Source organism: Salmo salar, chromosome 19, assembly GCF_965601325.2.
Source record: "Salmo salar chromosome 19, fSalSal1, whole genome shotgun sequence".
In the NCBI taxonomy this organism is placed as follows: Eukaryota; Metazoa; Chordata; class Actinopteri; order Salmoniformes; family Salmonidae; genus Salmo; species Salmo salar.
In genome coordinates this window covers 48,649,031-48,667,039 of record NC_138309.1, presented here as the reverse complement: position 1 = coordinate 48,667,039, position 18,009 = coordinate 48,649,031, and the positions used below count along the sequence as shown (strand labels likewise).

At 42.7% G+C, this 18,009-nt stretch overlaps 2 protein-coding genes and 1 non-coding gene across 3 annotated transcripts; all 3 read left to right on the top strand.

Annotated features, from left to right (window-relative positions):
* The first annotated feature begins 397 nt into the window (after positions 1-397).
* trnaa-agc (transfer RNA alanine (anticodon AGC)) lies at positions 398-470 on the top strand. The gene has a single exon. It is a non-coding gene; the product is annotated as a tRNA-Ala (tRNA).
* Positions 471-2,786: 2,316 nt separating this feature from the next.
* Positions 2,787-9,366, top strand: LOC106578904 (pepsin A-like). Its single transcript, XM_045701925.2, has 9 exons — positions 2,787-2,890; positions 3,035-3,138; positions 3,377-3,621; positions 7,648-7,765; positions 7,863-7,981; positions 8,125-8,322; positions 8,520-8,594; positions 8,812-8,910; positions 9,048-9,366. Exons 1-9 carry the CDS (start codon positions 2,787-2,789, stop codon positions 9,183-9,185), a joined length of 1,200 nt encoding a protein of 399 aa, XP_045557881.2. The 3' UTR covers positions 9,186-9,366.
* Positions 9,367-13,790: 4,424 nt separating this feature from the next.
* On the top strand, positions 13,791-17,419 carry LOC106578899 (pepsin A). The gene is made up of 9 exons (XM_014158142.3): positions 13,791-13,893; positions 14,858-15,008; positions 15,263-15,380; positions 15,478-15,596; positions 15,740-15,936; positions 16,234-16,350; positions 16,501-16,642; positions 16,860-16,958; positions 17,100-17,419. The coding sequence occupies exons 1-9, from the start codon at positions 13,838-13,840 to the stop codon at positions 17,235-17,237; spliced, it is 1,137 nt and encodes a 378-aa protein (XP_014013617.2). The 5' UTR covers positions 13,791-13,837; the 3' UTR covers positions 17,238-17,419.
* The last annotated feature ends 590 nt before the right edge of the window (positions 17,420-18,009 follow it).

The window sequence follows — 18,009 nt, the reverse complement described above, 5'->3', positions numbered from 1 at the left end:
AAACTAATGTACAAGGAAATAGACAACGTTTCATTGAAATGACTAGTAAAAGTCTACAATCCAAAATACATTGGACAAGGGTGGATTTTTTGTCGGTGAAATAGATTATGTGACAAATAGCGCATGGAAAATATTTTTTTTGTGTGCAAATATTGTAATGAATAATCATCATGTCGAAGTCATTGGTCTCACGTAATGCTACTTTATGTTGTTCTCTCTACAACCATCTCTTTTTAGGTAGAATGCTTATATCTTTTTGTGCTAATGTTATACTTTTCGCTTAAAAATCTTTCAACTAGTGGATGAAATCTAGCCATTGATAACTAACTAGCACAGTACTGCAAACTTTTGCAATGGTGTGGGTCTAGTACCCAAAACTTCCTTTGTGATATCAGCTGGGGGATTAGCTCAAATGGTAGAGCGCTCGCTTAGCATGCGAGAGGTAGCGGGATCGATGCCCGCATCCTCCACTATTTTTCGCAGCAACTCCCGAGATATTAAAGGCAACGATGTCTAGTATTTGTGAAGTGAATATTTATTATCCAATACAATGCATGTTCAACACGTTTCCATGCCTTCCCTCGATCTCTTTCAGTAGAGGGCTGTATGTTCTCATCCAACTAGAGATAACTGTCAAAATAAAGGAAACACTTGAGTAAATGAGGGATACAAAGTATATTGTCACTGCACTCTATACTCCCCTGTAAGTTGGTGATCTCTGTATACCCGTCACAAGACCCACTGGTTGATACTTATTTATTAAACCCTCTTAGGCCTCACTCCCCCCTATATGAGATATCTACTGCAGCCCTCATCCTCCACATACAACACCCGTTCTGCCAGTCACATTCTGTTAAAGGTCCCCAAAGTACACACATCCCTGGTCCTCCTCTTTTCAGTTCGCTGCAGCTAGCGACTGGAACGAGCTGCAATAAACACTCAAACTGGACAGTTTTTTAAATCTCAATCTCTTCATTCAAATACTCAATCATGGACACTTACTGACAGTTGTGGCTGCTTTGTGTGATGTATTGTTGTCTCTACCTTCTTGACCTTTGTGCTGTTGTCTGTGCCCAATAATGTTTGTACCATGTTTTGTGCTGCTACCATGTTGTGTTGCTACCATGTTGTTTATGTTGTGTTGCTACCATGCTGTGTTGTCATGTGTTGCTGCCTTGCTATGTTGTCTTAGGTCTCTCTTGTCTTAGGTCTCTCTTTATGTAGTGTTGTGTTGTCTCTCTTGTTTTGATGTGTGTTTTGTCCTATATTTATATTGTATTTATTATATATTTTTTAAACCCAGGCCGGCCCCGCAGGAGGCCTTTTGCCTTTTGGTAAGCCGTCATTGTAAATAAGAATTTGTTAGCTGACTTGCCTAGTTAAATAAAGGTTAAATAAATCAATTAAATAAATATTGAAAGCAGGTGCTTCCACATAGGTGTGGTTCCTTAATTAAGTAATTAAAACATAACAACACCATGCTTAGGGTCATGCATAAAACTGCCCAGTTGCCCATTATTTTGGCTACAATTGCTAGAAGAAGCGATCTCAGTGACTTTGAAAGAGAGGTCTCAAAGGAGCACAGGGGGTTTAAAGAGTGTGTGTGTGCTTGTATCTCAGTCACCAGATCTCAACCCAATTGAACACTTATGGGAGATTATGTAGTGGTGCCTGAGACACAACCGTCAACATATAACACCAAATGACGGAATTTAATGTGATATAATGGTGTCGCATCCCTCAAATAGAGTTCAAGCAGTGGTGTAAAGTACTTAAGTAAACATACTTTAAAGTACTACTTAAGTTGTTTTTGGGGGTATCTGTACTTTACTATTTATATTTTTACTTCACTACAATTTTTACTTCACTACATTCCTAAAGACACTTATGTACTTTTTACTTCATACATTTTCCCTGACACTCAAAAGTACTCGTTACGTTATGAATGGCTACAATGACAGGAAAACAGTCCAATTCACGCTCGTATCAAGAGAACATCCCTGGTCATCCCAATTGCCTCTGATCTGGCGGACTCACTAAACACACATGCTTTGTTTGTCTGTGTTGGAGTGTGCCCCTGGTTATCCTTGAATAAAAAAACAAGAAAATGGTGCCAACTGTAGAGCCTGTGCAATTTCAACCAGTGTTGATCATTCAGGCCAATATCAAGTGTATTTTTTTTTTAATAAACAATTGGTTCATGACCAACCCTTCAAAGATGTATGATTTAAAGTCGGAAGAAGAGTTATTGCACTAAATAAATAAAATAATATATATTCAAGGAAATGGAGAAAAGGAGAGGGAAGGGTGGAGAAGTGCTGAAATTAGGTCCCGTTGCTATGGAGATGTCTCTCACCATTGCAATGAGGTCTAGAATGCTAAAGACACACACACACACCACACACACACACACACACACACACACACACACACACACACACACACACACACACACACACACACACACTTTACAGCCCTGAGTGGGAGTGAAGGGGAGCAGAAGCAAGAGCAGTCTGAGCGGGGTGACTAAAAACAGCTTGCGCCACCCGCAGAGGGAAGGTGAGGGAACGTTCCAACGCTGTGGTCTGGACCTGTTTCGTCTGGAGACCGACAACACAGGTAAATACTGTAGTCTCACATTGCCAGACTTCATAGTCTCATATTCACTTGCCTACTGGAACACAAGGAAAGCAGAAGATTGAGGCTTTAGGTAGTACTATTTCAAATAGGTAACACGACAATACCTATTTGTGTGTGTGTGTGTCCTGGGTCGTAGTACGTGCAGCATGCGGTGGTGTAGGACCCTCAGTCAGACCTCCTGTTCTACCTGCCTCACCCTCCTCACCCCAACCCCCCTTCCCTCAACTCCCTCCCCTTCTCCGCTGCACGTGTGGGTCCATCCCAATCCCTGTCTGACCTGCCTCCAGACCCCAGCTACAGCCACAGTCACAACCTGCAAGCCAATGTCCTAACCCTGTCTGGTGTGTGTGTGAAAACACCTTAAACAGCTCTGTTGTCTCTCATGGTGTTTCAGAGGAGGACCTGCTGAGGCCTCAACATCAGACACAGCAGTGTCCAACAGTCCTTCAAAATCAGACAGTGGCTGCTACTCCCAGGGAACACTTCTCAATCCCACACGTAAGACCTGCCTGACCAGTACACTCCAGACCTAAGTTCTAGACATACAGTATCTTGCCCTGACTATATGCTCCTAACATATTTCCTGCAATGAACATATGCTGTACTGTTTATATTTCTGGTTATATTCTTGACATTTATCATCTAACTCCCTTCATCTCCTCATTCTTTTAACCCAATTACCCCTCTCTCCTGCCCTCCCTCCATCAATCAATCCCTCCCTCCCTCGCATTTGCAGCTCCTACTCCGAGTCTGCCTTTCTCCAGCCTCACCCACACCCACCCAGAGACACCCACCTCTCCGAGGCAACAAAGCCCACCCACAGGAGCTCTGGCCTGGGCCTGGGCACCAGGCCTTCCAGGTGTCCTGGAGCCAGCCAGTTTCCTAGACATCGAGGCAGACACTCAGGGAGCTCTCACTCGGCTGATACAGCTCAGAGGCCCCCCCAGGCTTCTAGTGGAGGTGGAAGAGATCAACATGAAGGCCCTGGAGCGAGGTGCAGGGCAAACCTGGATTTCAGAGGGCCCTGAGACAGACAGAGATTGAGAGAGAGAGAGAGAAATGGAGAGAGAGAGACTGACAGAAAAGTGCCTACTACTATGGGTATATAGTGTATGAACCTTTAAGGTTCCACTAAGCTATGAAGTGTGTACTATACTTCAAGATACAAGTTTTCCCACTGTTGTTTACCTATTTATTAGCGCTTCTGCGTTTGAAATTCAACTTATGTATGATGGGATTTTTTACCTATTTACTAGTGCTTCTGTGTTAGAAATGGACACACCTAATCAATCAAGGCTTTTTCTTTATTTGTACTATTTTCTACATTGTAGAAAAATAGTGAAGACATCAAAACATGAAATTACACATATGGAATCATGTAGTAACTAAAAAAGTGTTCAACAAATAGTAGCCACCCTTAGCCTTGATGACAGCTTTGCACCCTCTTGGCATTCTCGCAACCAGCTTCACCTGGAATGCTTTTCCAACAGTCTTGAAGGAGTTCCCACATATGCTGAGCACTTGTTGGCTGCTTGTCCTTCACTCTGCGGTTGAACTCATCCCAAACCATGTCATTTGGGTTGAGGTCGGGTGATTGTGGGGGCCAGGTCATCTGATGCAGCACTCCATCACTCTTCTTCTTGGTAAAATAGCCCTTACACAGCCTAGAGGTGTGTTGGATCATTGATCTGTTGAAAAACAAATGATAGTCCCACTAAGTGCAGATGATAGTCCCACACCAGATGGGATGGCGTATCGCTGGAGAATGCTGTGGTAGCCATGCTGGTTAAGTGTGCCTTGAATTCTAAATAAATCACTGACAGTGTCATCAGCAAAGCACCCACACACCATCACACCTCCTTCTCAATGCTTCATGGTGGGAACCACACACACAGAGATCATCCGTTCACCTACTCTGCGTCTCACAAAGACACGGCGGTTGGAACCAAAAATCTCAAATTTGGACTAATCAGATCAACGGACAGATTTCCACCGGTCTAATGTCCATTGCTCGTGTTTCTTGACCCAAGCAAGCCTCTTTTTCTTATTAGTGTCCTTTAGTAGTGGTTTCTTTGCAGCAATTCGACCATGAAGGCCTGATTCATGCAGTCTCCTCTGAACAGTTGATGTTGAGAAGTGTCTGTGAACACTTTGAAGCGTTTATTTGGGCTGCAACCTGAGGTGCAGTTAACTCTAATGAACTTATCCTCTGCAGCAGAGGTAACTCTGGGTCTTCCTTTCCTGTGGTGGTCCTTATGAGAGCCAGTTTCATCATAGCGCTTGATAGTTTTGCGATTGCACTTGAAGAAACTTTAAAAGTTCTTGACATTTTCCGTATTGACTGACCTTCATGTCTTTCAGTAATGATGGACTGTCGTTTCTCTTTGCTTATTTGAGCTGTTCTTGCCATAATATGGACTTGGTCTTTTACCAAATAGGGCTATCTTCTGTATACCACCCCTACCTTGTCACAATACAACTGATTGGCTCAAACGCATTAAGAAGGAAAGAAATTCCACAAATTATCTTTTAACAAGGCACACTTGTTAATTGAAATGCATTCCAGGTGACTACCTCATGAAGCTGGTTGAGAGAATGCCAAGAGTTTGCAAAGCTGTCATCAAAACATATTTCGATTTGTTTTCATTCCCTAATCACACTGAATGTATTTAGTCCTCTGTTTCCCTCCATGTCTTTGTGTGAAATTGTTTTGATGTTATGTGTGTATTGTTACGCGCCAGACTTTTGTTTATTGTTCCATGTTTTGGGCACGTTGTTATGTACTTCTGTGCTTTCGTTTGGACTGGAATTAAAAGTGTCCCTGTTAACTACACTCTGCTCTCCTGCACCTGACTTCGCCTCCAGTACACACCCGTAACAAAACTTATGACAATTATAACTAACGGTCGTCGTAATGGATGGACCAAGGCGCAGCAGGTTGAGTGCTCATATTTAACTTTTAATGTGAACACTTAATAAACAAAACAAGAAACCGATAAATGGACGACAAACAGTCTTGCTGTCATGTCCTGACCAGTAATAGGGGTTATTTGTTATTGTAGTTTGGTCAGGACGTGGCAGGGGGTGTTTGTTTTATGTGGTTCGGGCTATGTATTTAGGTAGAGGGGTGTTTGGTTTATGTGGTCCGGGGTTTGTTAGTCTGTTCTATGTTAGTGTATTTCTATGTTCTGTCTAATCTATTGTAGTTCTATGTTTAGTTAATTGGAGTTGGACCTTCAATTGGAGGCAGTTGGTTATCGTTGCCTCTGATTGAAAGTCCTATAATTAGGAGTTTGTTTGTCATGGGATATTGTGGGAGATTGTGCTTGTTTACCAACGATGCTGATGTAAGCATGAGAATGGATAGCACTTAACACTTTCCACTATGTCAGGCAGCAGAGAAGGCAGAAACATGTATTTTGGCGTCTTCTTCCTAAATTAATTATTGATCCACCAGGAGAACTTTAGTTTGAAATAAACAATTTGATTACTGATGACCTATAGGTATTCTGGTGTAATTCAGCAAATTCCTATAATATCATAGTGTCATGACGTTGGCCTCTTTTGGTACAGGGAGGACAGTTGACCCCCTCCCCTTTTGCACCATCCCCCAACCTACCTTCCCCCACCCAGTCCCTGTGTGAAGGAGTGGTAAAATTCCAGGAGAGTCTCTGGCCACATGGCCCATAGAGAGACACAGGAAATTCTTCCAACTCACAGAATTGGGGAGCCAAGCGACATTTGTGTTCTGGAGAAGGTATGGAAGATTGGTGAAGAATCCAGCTACGAACTGGTCCGCTTGGTACAATTTTGTGATACTCAGAAGAGACAATATAGCCATATTACCATAAAACTGTTTATATAATAGCCTCAGCTTGAGACTTGCATCATAATGGTTGTATAAAATGTATTAATAAGGATAAAGCTATTTGTAATACATTGAGATGCTATGTACTGATGTTAATGTGATAGAATTGGATTTCTGTACCAAGCTTCACTCAGCCATCGGCACGCCCCCAAGGGACACAGACAGGACCAGGCGTCATTTGACAAGCCTGTTCAAGGGTCACTATAAAACTATACCCTGAGCTACATTTCTCCAGACCAGGCCTCCACTCCATGGCCAATAGGTTTTACCATCCAATTCCTCTACTGAAAGTGAACTACACCACGTGGTTAACTTTTAGACTATCGAGACCGACAGAATAAGAACAAGTCTTTGATATTAATTATTAGTCTGCAGCTAAGTAAATTATATCATCGAATGCGAAGACCAACGAAACATCCATTCTATAACGACATTAATGAATGTCGCTTTGAAAGATCCATTCTAACCGAGAGAGAGAGAGAGAGAGAACTCTCCATCAGAACGACGCTCGAACAAGGATCCCGACGACACATGAGCGTAAATATATATTGATTGCAATTGTTCCCGAATGAGTGAGCCTTCAATTGTCAATTGTTAATATTAATGAACTCTGTGTAACTTCTCAGCTGACCGTTTATGACCCATTGTCTAACAGACCAGCCATGCCTGTTAGCCATTAGGGCACATTACTATACCAATCATTTGTGACGATAATTACTGTTTGTATGTTTTCTGTTAATTACTTAGTGTAGTAAATAAATGATTTTAAGACAATTGATGTATGGATGATTTTAGTAAAGACTGGGTTCGTGCAGATACAACAATTTACGACGTTTGGAATGAGACTGAACGCGAGGTAAAATACACCATTTAAATCAGAAGATAATCGGCCTATATTATAATATAGGAAAGTTATATTAGGAAAATTATAACTTTGTAATCTGAATATTCTCCTTGGTGCCCCGATCTCCTAGTTAATTACAATTAAACGATTAATCAGTTTGATCGGGTGATAATAATTACAGGGAGTTAATTGATAAACATGTCTTCAGTTTAATGGTACCCCAAAGACACGACAATAGGGTAGGGGGAGGTATTTATTAATACAAATAATTATTTCATTATTTGATCTTCTCTAGTTGGCTTACTTTGGAGTGATCTCCATTGGAACTCCACCTCAGTCCTTCACTGTCATCTTTGACACTGGCTCATCCAACCTGTGGATCCCCTCCATCTACTGCAGCAGCGCAGCTTGTGGTTTGTAACGCACACACGCACAAACACACACAGACACGCACAAACACACACACACACACAAACACTCCCAGACTAATCGTGTCTCCCCTCTTTCCAGCCAACCACAACAAGTTCAACCCCGGTTTGTCCTCTACCTTCAAGAATGCTGGAAAGAGCCTGTCCATCCAATACGGCACTGGCAGTATGACTGGCTTCGAGGGCTTCGACACCGTTGTGGTAAGGAACAGAATTCAACACAACAACATGAGGACTGGAAACATTGTGTAGATTTCAGTACTATCTCAAATATTATCCTCTTCTTCCTTCTTCCTCTCCCCTCTTCTTCTCCTCCACTTCCTACTCCTCCTGGTCCTCTGTAGGTGGGTGGGATCCCTGTAAAGAACCAGATCTTTGGGCTGAGTCAGTCGGAGGCTCCCTTCATGGCTCATATGAAGGCTGATGGTATCCTGGGTCTGGCTTACCCCCGCCTGGCAGCCTCTCAGGCCACACCAGTCTTTGATAACATGATGACCCAGCATTCTCTGGGTCATCATGTTGTTCTCTGTCTACCTGACTCGGTGAGTGGTCAGAGTGGAGGTCAACAAGGGCTGTGTCTGAAATGGAACCCTAATCCCTATATAGTGCACTACTTTTGACCAGAGCCACATGGCTCCCAAATACCATCATGACTTGGCGGACATGGAACTATGAACTGATGCAACCTCTCTCTGTCTCTCTCTCTGTCTCTCTCTCTGTCTCTCTCTCTGTCTCTCTGTCTGTGTTGTCGTCCATCTTCAGTAACATCTCCAGCATGGCCCGTGCTGTGGGAGCCTACTCCGCCAACGGAGACGTAAGTCATATAATATTGTTTTGGTGATGTGTCACGAAGAACCAGGCATAATGTTTTGTAAATGATTTGTTCCCATTACCACTACTGACATAACTCAACAAGATCCAGAAAAGAAGTCATACAGTCTACCTCACAAAGCAAACGCTGTTTAATTCATCGTCTCTCTCTCCTCTCATATCTCTCTCTCCTCCCTCTATTTGTCTCTCTCTCTTTTCAGAATGTGGTGAACTGTAACAACATCAACAACATGCCAGCGATGGTCTTCCACATCCACGGACAGGCCTTCACTCTCCCAGCCTCCACCTACGTCCGCCAGGTGTGTGTGTGTGGGTGTGTGTGTGTGTGTGTGTGTGTGTGTGTGTGTGTCTGTGGTGTGTGTAGATCTTACGTAGCCATGAAGTGACTGTAACATTGTTTTGACTAGTTCTCTCTCTCTCTCTGCCACCCATACAGTCCACCTACTATGGCTGCCGCACCGGTCTCCAGTCTAGTAACTCTGACCTGTGGATTCTGGGTGACATCTTCATCCGACAGTACTATTCCATCTTCAGCAGAGCCCAGAACATGGTGGGTCTGGCCCTGGCTAGATAATCAAACACAGATCAACAATGGATCCCGTAACGCCATATGAACAACAAAATGAGCGTATCTCTCCAGTGCAATCGTATATATTCTAAAGCTAATTTGAGTAGTTTGTGATAGGAAGTGATACTGCTCTATGTCTATAACTGTTACTAGTTCATCCAAAATAATAAAATGGAGTCTTAGCGTGATGAGTGGTCTGATGGTCTTTTTTGGTTCATTCGTGCTATGATTATGAATAAAGCACGCACTGCATAATCAATCTGAAAACATAAAACCTATGTCCATGCATCTATTCACTTCATTTCCTGTAGTGCCACCATGTGGCCAATCATGTGACTACTCTATGGCCCCAAACTCTGTGCCAAAACTGGCAGAGTTGGTTGGAGAGTTGGACTTGCTGTGTCAAGCAAAAGTAGGCAACCACTTCACTGAGCCAGCCAGTCCTTTGACAATGACAAGGCACATTGGATTATGGAGGTTAAGACTCTCAAGCACACGGTCGTCATGAAAAAAATAAAAAATGCCGCTTTGCCCAGCTCTCTGCTAAGTACCACTCTCCTGAGAGGTGACAAGCCGCACAGCCAATGATTTAAATATACACTAGATCAGTGGTTCCCCAACTCTTTATAGTCCCGTACCCCTTCAAACATTCAACCTCCAGCTGCCTACCCCCTCCAGCACCAGGGTCAGCGCACTCTCAATGTTGTTGACATCATTTTAAGCCTGCCACACACACACTATACGATACATTTATTAAACATAAGAATGAGTGTGAGTTTTTTATCACAACCCGGCTCGTGGGAAGTGACAAAGAGCTCTTATAGGACCAAGGCACAATTAATAATATAATAATCAATAATTTTGCTCTTTATTAAACCATCTTACGTATAAAATTGTGAATAACTCACCACAGGTTAATGAGACGGGTGTGCTTGAAAGGATGCACATAACTCTGCAATGTTGGGTTGTATTGGAGAGAGTCTCAGTCTTAAATCATTTTCCACACACAGTCTGTGCCTGTATTTAGTTTTCATGCTAGTGAGGGCCGAGAATCCACTCTCACAGGGCATCAGTGAGAGTGGACTTGCAAAGTGGTTGCAAAGTGCATCAGTATCTTAAAAGCGCGATTTGCCAAGGCAGGAAACTCTTAGCGCAGCCCAATCCAGTAATCTAGCAGTGGCATCTGGTTAAATAAAGTAACATTTTCACAGAACTGCTTGTTGCAATTTGGAGGCAGGGCATGAAAGGCATAACGAATCCAGTGGTTTGTGTCATCCGTTTTTTGGAAAGTACCTGCGTAATTGCGCACCCAACTCACTCTGGTGCTTCGCTATATCACATTTGACATTGTCCATAAGCTTGAGTTAATATGCACACAAAAAAATCATACAATGATGGAAAGACCTGTGTGTTGTCCTTGTTTATGCAGACAGAGAAGAGCTCCAACTTCTTAATCATAGCCTCAATTTTGTTCCGCACATTGGATATAGTTGCGGAGAGTCCCTGTAATCCTAGATTCAGATCATTCAGGTGAGAAAAAACATCACCCAGATAGGCCAGTTGTGTGAGAAACTCATCATCATGCAAGCGGTCAGACAAGTGAAAATTATGGTCAGTAAAGAAAACTTAAGATCATCTCTCAATTTAAAAGAAATTTGTCAATACTTTGCCCCTTGATAACCTGCAGACTTTTGTATGTTGTAAAAGCGTTGCATAGCGCAGAAAATACACGAGCGTTCAGGGGCCTTAAAATAAACATCCTTAAAGTCTAATTGTAACTTTAAAATGATATTATGTGAGCTAACATTAAAATAAGCATCCTTAAAGTCTAATTTCTAGGAAGTACTAATGGTACTGTCCCCATTCATACATAGGTGCTTTTTGAAAGTGTCACGACTTCTGCCGAAGTCGATGCCCCTCCTTATTCGGGTGGTGCTCGGCAATCGATGTCACTGGTCTTCTAGCCACCATTGATCCGTTTTTCATTTTCCATTGGTTTTGTCTGGTGTCCTTACACACTTGTTTCTTATCCCAGTAATTACATGTTGTGTATTTAACCTTCTGTTTCCCTTCATTTCTCTGTCGGTGATTGTTTGTTATGTTATGTACGTGTTGTTTATGTATCGGTGTGCGACGGGTTATTTTTACCTGGAATATTTAGTACGTTGGTTTTGGGAGTTTGTTTTCTTTAATAAATACTCCATTTTGAACCACTTTGGTTTCTCCTGCACCTGACTTCCCTGCCACCTACATAAACGTATTATGACACAAAGCCTATGTCAAATTCTCCAGTGACTTTAATTGGCTCCAATTAGTTTAATTGGCTCCAATGAGTGTAATTGACTCCAATGCCTGTAATTGACTCCAATGAGCGCAATTGGTGCCAATGAGTGTAATTGACATCAATGAGTGTAATTGACTCTATTGACTGTAATTGGCTCCAATGAGTGTAATTTACTCCAATTCGTTTAATTGGATCCAATGTGTGTAATTGTCTCAAATTAGTTTAATTGGCTCCAATTAGTTTAATTGGTGCCAATGAGTGTAATTGACTCCAATGCCTGTAATTGACTCCAATGAGCGCAATTGGTGCCAATGAGTGTAATTGACATCAATGAGTGTAATTGACTCTATTGACTGTAATTGGCTCCAATGAGTGTAATTGACTCCAATTCGTTTAATTGGATCCAATGTGTGTAATTGACTCCAATGAGTGTAATTGACTCCAATGAGTGTAATTGACTCCAATGAGTGTAATTGACTCCAATGTGTGTAATTGACTCAATGTTAGGAGTTGAGAAATAAAGTTGACATCAATAGAAAGAAGATATTCTCATATTTTCTACTGTAGGTAAATCCAACATATTTATTCTGTTGTTGCTAGCGATATTCGTGAAACATACAAATATATTTACTATTTGTTTGACTTTTTGGGGTTTTGTTTTACATATTTTCTCAGGACCCATGCAGTACCTCTCCGGTTGAATAACCCTGCTTTACGGTGTTCTGCAGTTTAGAGATAAAAGACTTCCCACTGGGGACAGACGTCAGTTCAACGTCTAGTTTTTATTTACATTTGGTTCTGTTGTCAACTAATGTGAATAAAACGTGAAATCAACCGTTGGATTTAGGTTAAAAGTTGGGTGACAAAAATACAAAATTCCCTTACGTTGATGACTTGTTGCAAATCCAATCAGTTTTTGAAGCAATATCTCAAGACATCAGACAGGAAGTTGAAGCTTGGTCGCAAATGGGTCTTCCAAATGGACAATGACCAAAATACTTTCAAAGTTGCGGCAATAAGGACAACAAAGTCAAGGTATTGGAGTGGCCTTCACAAAGCCCTGACCTCAATCCTATGGAAAATATGTGGGCAGAACTGAAAAAGCTTGTGCGAGCAAGGATAACTACAAACCTAACTCAGTTACACCAGCTCTGTCAGGAGGAATGGGCCAAAATTCACCCAATTTATTGTGGGAAGCTTGTGGAAGGCTACCCGAAGCGTTTGCTACCAAATACTAATTGAGTGTATGTAAACTTCTGACCCACAGGGAATGTGATGAAATAAATAAAAGCTGAAATAAATAATTATCTCAACTATTATTCTGACATTTCACATTCTTAAAATAAAGTGGTGATCCTAACTGACCTAATACAGGGAATTTTTACTAGGATTAAATGTCAGGAATAGTGAAAAACTGAGTTTAAATGTATTTGGCTAAGGTGCATGTAAACTTCTGACTTCAACTGTACATATTCGGGGGGCTGGGGTTGTTTACCTTTTACTTCTTGTGTATCTATTGTATAAAACAATATTTAAATGGAGGATAATTTCTTTCATCTCAAAGGACCATGGCATATATATTTTTCTTGCTGATCAATGAAGACATACGGCCACTTGGCCCAGAAGTAACGTTGTGTTTTGTGTTGAATGTCCTATATATTTTCTATTTGAAACATATAGTGACATTTATCTTTAAATAATCACCAAGATATTTGTTAACATTGTGAATGTTCTCATAAATGTGCCATGTTAGTTAATGAAATAATCCCTTGCTGATAGGCATCGTATTCTAACAGAGATACAGTAATCTTAATAAGGCTGCCTAATCCAAAAGTAAACCGTGTGAGGGAAAAGTGTGCTGATTGGAGGGTATTTGCAAGTGGGGACCTTTACTTTATATCACTGAGTCAACACAAGACATCTCATCTCCTAGAGAGAAGTCTGGCAGGTTAGCCATTATATGATTAGAACTGGCACTTTTCAACAGTATACACATATTACTGTAATGTAGCCATTGGAACCAACATACTGTGGACTACCGAGGTAATCGTTAGATTGACATTGTCTCGAGGTCGTCCATTATTTCACCAGTACTTATCATGGCAGGTGGAAACGCTCTTATCGTAGCGATAAAGGAATGCAGAGGTAGAACTGTGGACCGTCTATATATAAGGCAACACACACACGTCTCAGATCACTCATCCACAGGCATCTACAGGTGAGTCTGGTTCCTTTCAAGGTCTCTACTTTGCTTGGTTTGCGCTGAGCAAAAGAACTGCGATACATTGCGTTTGATGGGTTGATTGACGAATTGCTTCTTTGCACAGGTGAACGAGTTCTACAGGGGACAGCTGAGCAGACCAGCCATCGCATCATGAAGTGGGCTATCGTTCTGTGTGCCATGGTGGCACTCTCCGAATGCATCATCCAGTACGTTAATCCTACTATACTCCTGCTATACTCCTGCAATACTCCTGCTATACTCCTGCTATACTCCCGCTATACTCCTGCTGTACTCCTGCTATGGTCCTGCTATACTCCTGCTATACTGCTACTATTCTTCTGCTATTCTCCTGCTATACTCTTTCAATAAACCCACTATTCTCCTGCTATACTCCTACTATTCTCCTGCTATACTCCCGCTATACTCCTACTATACTCCTGCTATACTTCTACTATTCTCCTGCTATTCTCCTGCTATACCCCTGCAATACTCCTACTATACTCCCGCTATTCTCCCGCTATATTCCTGCTATACTCCTGCTATACTCCTGCTATACTCCTTCTATTCTCCTGCTACACTCTTGCTACACTCCTGCTATACCCCAACTCTACTCCTGCTATACTCCTACTATACCTCTGCTATACTCCTGCTATACTCTTGCTACACTCCTGCTATACTCCTACTATTCTCCTGCTATTCTCCTGCTATACTCCTGCTATACCCCTGCTATAACCCTATACTCGTGCTATACTCCTGCTATACTCCTACTCTTCTCCTGCTATACTCATACTATTCTCCTGCTATACTCCTGCTATACTCCTGCTATACTCCTGCTATACTCCTACTATTCTCCTGCTATACTCCTACTATACCCCTGCTATCCTCCTGCTATACTCCTGCTATTCTCCTGCTATACCCCTGCTATACTCCTGCTATACTCCTGCTATACTCCTGCTATACTCCTATATTTACATTACACAACAGATCAGAAGGCAGTGAAAGGAATAATACCCCAAAATGAGTGAATGATTTGAATAGTCACACACAGTTGTTTAGCCTATGCTGCCATAAAGTTTATTGCAATGGTTTGACCAGAAAGTCTTGGACCTTTGACCAGAAACTTGCTGGAACTGAGCTACTTGCCTAACCAGACTTTGTCCTCCTCAACAGGGTGCCGCTGATCAAGGGGAAGAGTGCCAGGGAGAGCCTGGAGGAGCAGGGTCTGTGGGATGAGTACAGAGGGAAGTTCCCTTTCAACCCCACCAGGTTTGACGACCAGAGCCTCTCTGTCTCCAGCGAGCAGATGACCAACGACGCTGATGTAAGCATGAGAATGGATAGCACTTAACACTTTCCACTATGTAAGGCAGCAGAGAAGGCAGAAACACATCTTTTGGCGTCTTCTTCCTAAATGAATTATTGATCCACCAGGAGAACTTTAGTTTGAAATCAACAATTCGATTACTGATGACCTATAGGTATTCTGGTGTAATTCAGCTAATTCTTATAATATCATAGGGTAGGGGGAGGTATTTATTAATACAAATAATTATTTCATTATTTGATCTTCTCTAGTTGGCTTACTTTGGAGTGATCTCCATTGGAACTCCACCTCAGTCCTTCACTGTCATCTTTGACACTGGCTCATCCAACCTGTGGATCCCCTCCATCTACTGCAGCAGCGCAGCTTGTGGTTTGTAACGCACACACGCACAAACACACACAGACACGCACAAACACACACACACACACAAACACTCCCAGACTAATCGTGTCTCCCCTCTTTCCAGCCAACCACAACAAGTTCAACCCCGGTTTGTCCTCTACCTTCAAGAATGCTGGAAAGAGCCTGTCCATCCAATACGGCACTGGCAGTATGACTGGCTTCGAGGGCTTCGACACCGTTGTGGTAAGGAACAGAATTCAACACAACCACATGAGGACTGGAATCATTGTGTAGATTTCAGAACTATCTCAAATATTCTCCTCTTCTTCCTTCTTCCTCTCCCCTCTTCTTCTCCTCCACTTCCTACTCCTCCTGGTCCTCTGTAGGTGGGTGGGATCCCTGTGAAGAACCAGATCTTTGGGCTGAGTCAATCGGAGGCTCCCTTCATGGCTCATATGAAGGCTGATGGTATCCTGGGTCTGGCTTACCCCCGCCTGGCAGCCTCTCAGGCCACACCAGTCTTTGACAACATGATGACCCAGCATCTCGTCAACCAGGACATGTTCTCTGTCTACCTGACTCGGTGAGTGGTCAGAGTGGAGGTCAACCAGGGCTGTGTCTGAAATAGAACCCTAATCTCTATACAGTGCACTACTTTTGACCAGAGCCACATGGCTCCCACATACCATCATGGCTTGGCAGACATGGAACAATGAACTGACGCAACCTCTCTCTCGCTCTCTCTCTTTCTCTCTCTCTCTCTCTCTCTCCTTTCTCTCTCTCTCTCCCCCCCCCTCTCTCTCCCCCCTCTCTCTCTCACCCCTCTCTCTCTCCCCCTCACACTCCTCCACTCTCTCTCCCTGTTGTCGTCCATCTTCAGTAACTCTGCGGTAGGTAGCATGGTGACCTTCGGAGGCGTTGACCCCAACCACTATTACGGCCAGATCGCATGGATCCCCCTGTCCTCTCAGATGTACTGGCAGATCACGGTCGACAGGTACTGTTGCAGTTACAGAACGTTTTATAGAGTTATAAATGGTTATTAATGGGTTATATAATCCTATGAAACTGGTAGATTAAGTGGTTAAGTGCAGTTCTCAAGCAGCCATCTCCTCCTGATCTGTGTATATATGTGTGTCCATTGCAGTGTGACTGTGAACGGCCAGATTGTGGCCTGTAACGGCGGCTGCCAGGCTATCGTGGACACCGGCACCTCTAATATTGTGGGACCTCAGGCCGACATCTCCAGCATGGCCCGTGCTGTGGGAGCCTACTCCGCCAACGGAGACGTAAGTCATATAATATTGTTTTGGTGATGTGTCACTAAGAACCAGGCATAATGTTGTGTAAATGATTTGTTCCCATCACCACTACTGACATAACTCAACAAGATCCAGAAAAGAAGTCACACAGTCTACCTCACAAAGCAAACGCTGTTTAATTCATCGTCTCTCTCTCCTCTCATATCTCTCTCTCCTCCCTCTATTTGTCTCTCTCTCTTTTCAGAATGTGGTGAACTGTAACAACATCAACAACATGCCAGCGATGGTCTTCCACATCCACGGACAGGCCTTCACTCTCCCAGCCTCCACCTACGTCCGCCAGGTGTGTGTGTGTGTGTGTGTGTGTGTGTGTGTGTGTGTGTGTGTGTGTGTGTGTGTGTATGGTGTGTGTAGATCTTACGTAGCCATGAAGTGACCGTAACATTGTTTTGACTAGTTCTCTCTCTCTCTGCCACCCATACAGTCCACCTACTATGGCTGCCGCACCGGTCTCCAGTCTAGTAACTCTGACCTGTGGATTCTGGGTGACATCTTCATCCGACAGTATTATTCCATCTTCAGCAGAGCCCAGAACATGGTGGGTCTGGCCCTGGCTAGATAATCAAACACAGATCAACAATGGATCCCGTAACGCCATATGAACAACAAAATGAGCGTATCTCTCCAGTGCAATCGTATATATTCTAAAGCTAATTTGTGTAGTTTGTGATAGGAAGTGATACAGCTCTATGTCTATAATTGTTATTAGTTCATCCAAAATAATAAAACGGAGTCTTAGCGTGATGAGTGGTCTGATGGTCTTTTTTGGTTCATTCGTGCTATGATTATGAATAAAGCACGCACTGCATAATCAATCTGAAAACATAAAAACTATGTCCATGCATCTATTCACTTCCTTTCCTGTAATGCCACCACGTGGCCAATCATGTGACTACTCTATGGCCCCAAACTCTGTGCCAAAACTGGCAGAGTTGGATGGAGAGTTGGACTTGCTGTGTCAAGCAAAAGTAGGCAACCACTCCACTGAGCCAGCCAGTCCTTTGACAATGACAAGGCACATTGGATTATGGAGGTTAAGACTCGCCATCATTTTAAGCCTGCCACACACACACTATACGATACATTTATTAAACATAGGAATGAGTGTGAGTTTTTATCACAACCCGGGTCGTGGGAAGTGACAAAGAGCTTTTATAGGATCAAGGCACAAATAATAATATAATAATCAATACTTTTGCTCTTTATTAAACCATCTTACATATAAAATTGTGAATAACTCACCACAGGTTAATGAGAAGGGTGTGCTTTAAAGGATGCACATTACTCTGCAATGTTGGGTTGTATTGGAGAGAGTCCCAGTCTTAAATCATTTT

What these genes read in the sequence shown, in the direction of transcription:
- LOC106578904 (XM_045701925.2), top strand. Translation starts at nt 2,787, where the DNA reads ATGCGGTGGTGTAGGACCCTCAGTCAGACCTCCTGTTCTACCTGCCTC. An exon ending in AGGGCTTCGACACCGTTGTG is followed by an intron (nt 7,982 to 8,124) that starts GTAAGGAACAGA and finishes GGTCCTCTGTAG; the next exon opens with GTGGGTGGGATCCCTGTAAA. An exon ending in CCTCCACCTACGTCCGCCAG is followed by an intron (nt 8,911 to 9,047) that starts GTGTGTGTGTGT and finishes CCACCCATACAG; the next exon opens with TCCACCTACTATGGCTGCCG.
- LOC106578899 (XM_014158142.3), top strand. Translation starts at nt 13,838, where the DNA reads ATGAAGTGGGCTATCGTTCTGTGTGCCATGGTGGCACTCTCCGAATGC. An exon ending in CTGCAGCAGCGCAGCTTGTG is followed by an intron (nt 15,381 to 15,477) that starts GTTTGTAACGCA and finishes CCCTCTTTCCAG; the next exon opens with CCAACCACAACAAGTTCAAC. An exon ending in CCTCCACCTACGTCCGCCAG is followed by an intron (nt 16,959 to 17,099) that starts GTGTGTGTGTGT and finishes CCACCCATACAG; the next exon opens with TCCACCTACTATGGCTGCCG.